Consider the following 4,315-nt stretch of genomic DNA (forward strand, 5'->3'; position numbering starts at 1 on the left):
CAACTCATCACCCATTCATTAGTGGGCCAAAAGAGTAATCATAGGGGGGATGACTTCTATACTACTCAAATTATTACAAACTGAACTTATTAGTGTAAAATTTAGACCGAATTTACGACAATATTAGTTTGTCGTCATGGTAATGTACACCGGTTTAGCTAATCCGAAGTTGTCAGGAATTTTTCTTACGTCTGAATAGACTTCTAAAAAGTTTATTCAGTTTAGAAGAAGCACAGAGATGAAAAATATATATGCAACTAAAGATCAGAGATGACTCGGTCATATATATAACACAAGCCTGTACATACCAGAAATGCTACCCCATACACACTCGTACAGTATCACTGCCACCTCGGTGAAAAAGATCTGTCACAAGCTGCGCAGTGCGCGCCACGGCAAGCAGCGCGACGGCCGGTGAACCGGACCTTTCTACGTGGATTCATCACGCGTGCGGAATATCATGTGATCTTCCTCCCCGTAGAGCGCTGGGTGTCCTTCCCTACGTCCTAAAGTCTGTAAATCTGACCAACGTGTCCAGAATCTAGAGATTCACGTCCAAGATAGCTTTGGACACAGGCCACACCACACACAACACAAGCACACGACATGTGTACGGACGTACGGCGTAGGTTACTCGGGGTTACTGCTGAGTGATCAGCTCGGTGGACCTCTTGCGCTCGTGGTGCACGACGGCGCCGTCGTCGGTGTCGCCGTCGTCCATGTCCTTGCCGAAGAGCTTCCCGGTGTCCTCCAGGCTCTGGCCCATCGTCTCCGGCAGGAAGAAGTACATGAACACCCACCCGGCGGCCGCCACGCAGGCGTACAGGTAGAAGCTCCCGGCGATGGTGATGGCCTCGCTGAGCGACAGGAAGGACATGGTGGTGGCCCCGCCCATGAGCCGGTTCAGGCCCGTGCCGATGGCAGCCGCCTGCGCGCGCAGCCGCAGCGGGTAGATCTCCGAGCAGTACACCCACGCCACGGGGCCCAGTCCCGACGCGAACGACGCCACGAACGACAGCATGGCCACGATGCTCACCGCGCCCAGCGCCTTCGCCTCCGACTCCGGCCGCCGGTCGAGCATGAGCAGGGACGTGGCGAGCGTGAAGAGGAAGATGGCCATCCCGCCGCCGCTGGCCAGCAGCAGCGGCCTCCTGCCGACCCGGTCGAGGAGGAGCGTCGCGATCGGGATGAAGAAGGTCTTGCACGCGCCCACCGCCATGGACGCCCCCAGCGAGTTAGTCCTGTTCTTCATCCCGGCCTTCTCGAACACCCGCGGGCTGTACATCACCACGCAGTCCACGCCCGTGGCCTGCTGGATGAACATGAGCCCGAGGCCGGCGACGAGCATGCGGCGCACGGGCCGGCTCGGGTTGATCAGCAGCTCCTTCCACACCCCCTGCCCGCGCGCGGCCTCGTTCGCGCGCACGATGGCGACGACATCATCGGCGTCCGTGGCGTCCGCGGGGATGCCGACGACCTTCTTGATGTCCAGGAGCCGTTCCTCGGCCTCCTCGGGCGAATCGGAGGTCCTCAGCAGCACACGCCGCGCGTCCTCGATCCGGCCCCGCATGACCAGCCACCGGGGGGACTCCGGCATGGCGAGGACGGCGAAGCCGAGGAAGACCGGCGGCACGGCGCCGACGAGGAACATGGCGCGCCAGCTGAGGTGCACGGGGAGGCGCGCGAAGGCGAAGTTGGAGACGTAGCCGAGGAGGATGCCGAAGTTGTTGAAGACCTCCGGGAAGGTGGTGAGGAAGCCGCGGGAGGAGGTGGGGGCCACCTCGGCGGTGTAGACGGGGGCGATCATGAGCGCGTAGCCGACGCCGATGCCGGCGACGAAGCGGCCAGCCATGAGGAAGGCGTAGTTGGGGGCGAGGCCCATGAGGAGGGCGCCCGTGAAGAAGATGGCGGCCGCCAGCACCATGGTGTAGCGCCGGCCCAGCCAGTCGGAGGTCAGCCCCGCCATGAGCGACCCCAGCAGCGAGTAGATGCTGATGATGCCGGCCAGGATCTCGATCTGCGTGTCCGTGATCTTCAGGTCCTCCTTCATGAACAGCTGCGCGCCGCTCATCACCGAGATGTCTGCTCGCACACATCAAACAAGTTAACGTACGTGTTATCCACAGCATCGGCCTTCATGCAGCACGGTGGTGAGCAAGATCTATAGCTGAGAATGCACGTTGCGGCGTACCGTATCCGAGGAGGACGGAGTTCATGGAGGCGAGGAGGGCGCAGGCGAAGGCGTACTTGTTGATGGGAGGGCGCTTCGCCGGCGCCACGGCCACCGGCACGGCGTCCGCGTCCGTGCTGCTCATGGCTTGGAGATGAGGCGTGTGTGGTGACCTGAACCTAGCTCACTCTCACAGTGCTTAACCGACTGTGTAGTCCTGGTGTGCTCAGTTGCTCTATTATTGTTTGTACTGTGGGTCTCTAGCTAGCTAGCGAATGGGCGTGGCAGCCTCACTCCTCAGTGCTGGACGCAACTAGCAACGGAGATGTGGTGTGTGAAATTTCTTCTGCTCGGCCCTCTTTTATATACGGAGCTGCTGCTGGTGATCACTGAACACAGCGAGAGCGGAAGCAATAATGAGTGCACGCTCGCTTTAGCGGCAAATTTACGTATTCCGAATTAATGGGAAATTGATATGGGCCGTCGTTCTCAGATGTATAGAGTGTACTGTAGTATATGTCGACCGTTGTATTTCGGTCGTCATGAACAAGTGATTTCGATTCACAAATCAATGACCCAAGGAAGAAGTATATGTCGTTCCTGGACATCTCGTTTTCCTCCCCTAGCGTAGGTGGCTAGGGCAAACTTTTTCCTCTAGACTTCACCGGTAAGTATGTGGATTCGCCTCCCCTCTACCTGTGGCTTCGGCCGGCGATGGCGGGAAGGGAAATCTTGGTGTCTTACCTCCTGTTATTAGATTATTATAGGCTAATGTTTTCTTAGTCCTTGCATGTGTGACGCTCGGACGTATGGCAACGTTTCTTCATTGAATTTGTCTTCTAGGCTCTGATCCTACTCTAATTCATCCGTTTAGACGTAGTAGACGAAGTGCTGGTGTAGATTCGTACCATCTCCTTGGGGTGATGAGGTTAGTGTTTCTTATCATGTGACGAGATTTGGTGTCAGGTACTTCACATCAATGCAAGGGTTGGACCTCCTCGAGGATTACATGCCTGACGCCTCGGGGCGGATTCCTCGCCGGCCACGTACGCAGCCCTTCACTATTAGGCTGGGTGTGGTTGACGGTGAGTCGCGTCTCTATGACAGACAGGAGCCGGCTCCGCAACGCCGGGACGACAACGACCACCATCACCGTAATGAGGACGACGACCGCGACCGGGAGGACCGGCATGGTCGAGACGAGGACAGGCAAGCCTCCTCCTGGAGGGACCGCTTCTTCCGTAGCCGATCCCGTGCCCCGCCGCGTCGGCCAGATGAAGGCCGTGGCGAATCCTGCCGCGGCGACTGTGATAGGAGAGATGGTCGGCATAAAGACCGCAGGGATGGGCGTCGTCGCCGTACTGACTTGGACTCCTCGGACGGCCGCAAGAGATCAATCCCTGCCGCGTTCAGCGGTTAGCATCTGGTGAGGTGATCCCGGCTTCGGGTCGCCATGCTCGACACCGCCCACAAGACCGCTCTCCAAGACTTGTTGTTGTTGTCGTCTCTGAGGGATTGTGCGGCCGCTCTCCTCCGTCGTCTCCATGTACAACTTCCAGAGACATTGTTGAGATCACCCCGGCCTCCCCAATTCTGTCCTGGTTGCGCCGCGCTGCTTGCCTGGCCCCCAAGGTGCAGTCGTCTCTCACGTTGGAGGCGCATGAAGCGAGCACGACCTCTACTCCGTTGCTTTGGAACCCCCCAGCACTTGAGGACCTGCCCCCTGAAGTGATGCAGAATACACCTCCTCCCTGTTCATCTTTGGTCAGGTTGGGGGCCTCTCCTGTGTTGGCTGTTGTCTATGAAGATGACTGTGAAGAGCCTCAACATGGAGATGCCACTATGTTAGCTCCTGAGGACTTGCCCCCTGAAGTGATGCAGAACACACCTCCTCCCTGTTCATCTATGGTCAGGTTGGGGGCCTCTCCTGTGTTGGCTGATGTTGATGAAGATGACCGTGAAGAGCTTCAACATGGAGATGCCATTCTGGAACAACTGGCAGGTGATGCAACTGAAGAAGGAGATGCAACCCCACTGTTCATTCCTCGCATGCCAGCGCTGCTTCCCTGTCCATCTCCGAGATCGACGCCGCCTAGAAGGCCAACAGCGAGATGCAAAACCTTGGCTAGGGTCTCTGGCTTCTAG

At 57.9% G+C, this 4,315-nt stretch overlaps 1 protein-coding gene across 1 annotated transcript; it reads right to left on the reverse strand.

Annotated features, from left to right (window-relative positions):
• Nucleotides 1-239: 239 nt before the first annotated feature.
• Nucleotides 240-2,517, reverse strand: LOC125552603 (putative polyol transporter 1). Its single transcript, XM_048716206.2, has 2 exons — nt 2,192-2,517; nt 240-2,082 (listed from the first exon to the last, which is right to left on the reverse strand). Exons 1-2 carry the CDS (start codon nt 2,313-2,315, stop codon nt 641-643), a joined length of 1,566 nt encoding a protein of 521 aa, XP_048572163.1. The 5' UTR covers nt 2,316-2,517; the 3' UTR covers nt 240-640.
• Between the last annotated feature and the right edge of the window lie 1,798 nt (nt 2,518-4,315).

Source organism: Triticum urartu, chromosome 4A (assembly GCF_056163025.1).
Source record: "Triticum urartu cultivar PI428250 chromosome 4A, HENAU_Tu73, whole genome shotgun sequence".
Lineage (NCBI taxonomy): Eukaryota > Viridiplantae > Streptophyta > Magnoliopsida > Poales > Poaceae > Triticum > Triticum urartu.

What these genes read in the sequence shown, in the direction of transcription:
- LOC125552603 (XM_048716206.2), bottom strand. Translation starts at nt 2,315, where the DNA reads ATGAGCAGCACGGACGCGGACGCCGTGCCGGTGGCCGTGGCGCCGGCG. An exon ending in CTCCGTCCTCCTCGGATACG is followed by an intron (nt 2,083 to 2,191) that starts GTACGCCGCAAC and finishes GTGTGCGAGCAG; the next exon opens with ACATCTCGGTGATGAGCGGC.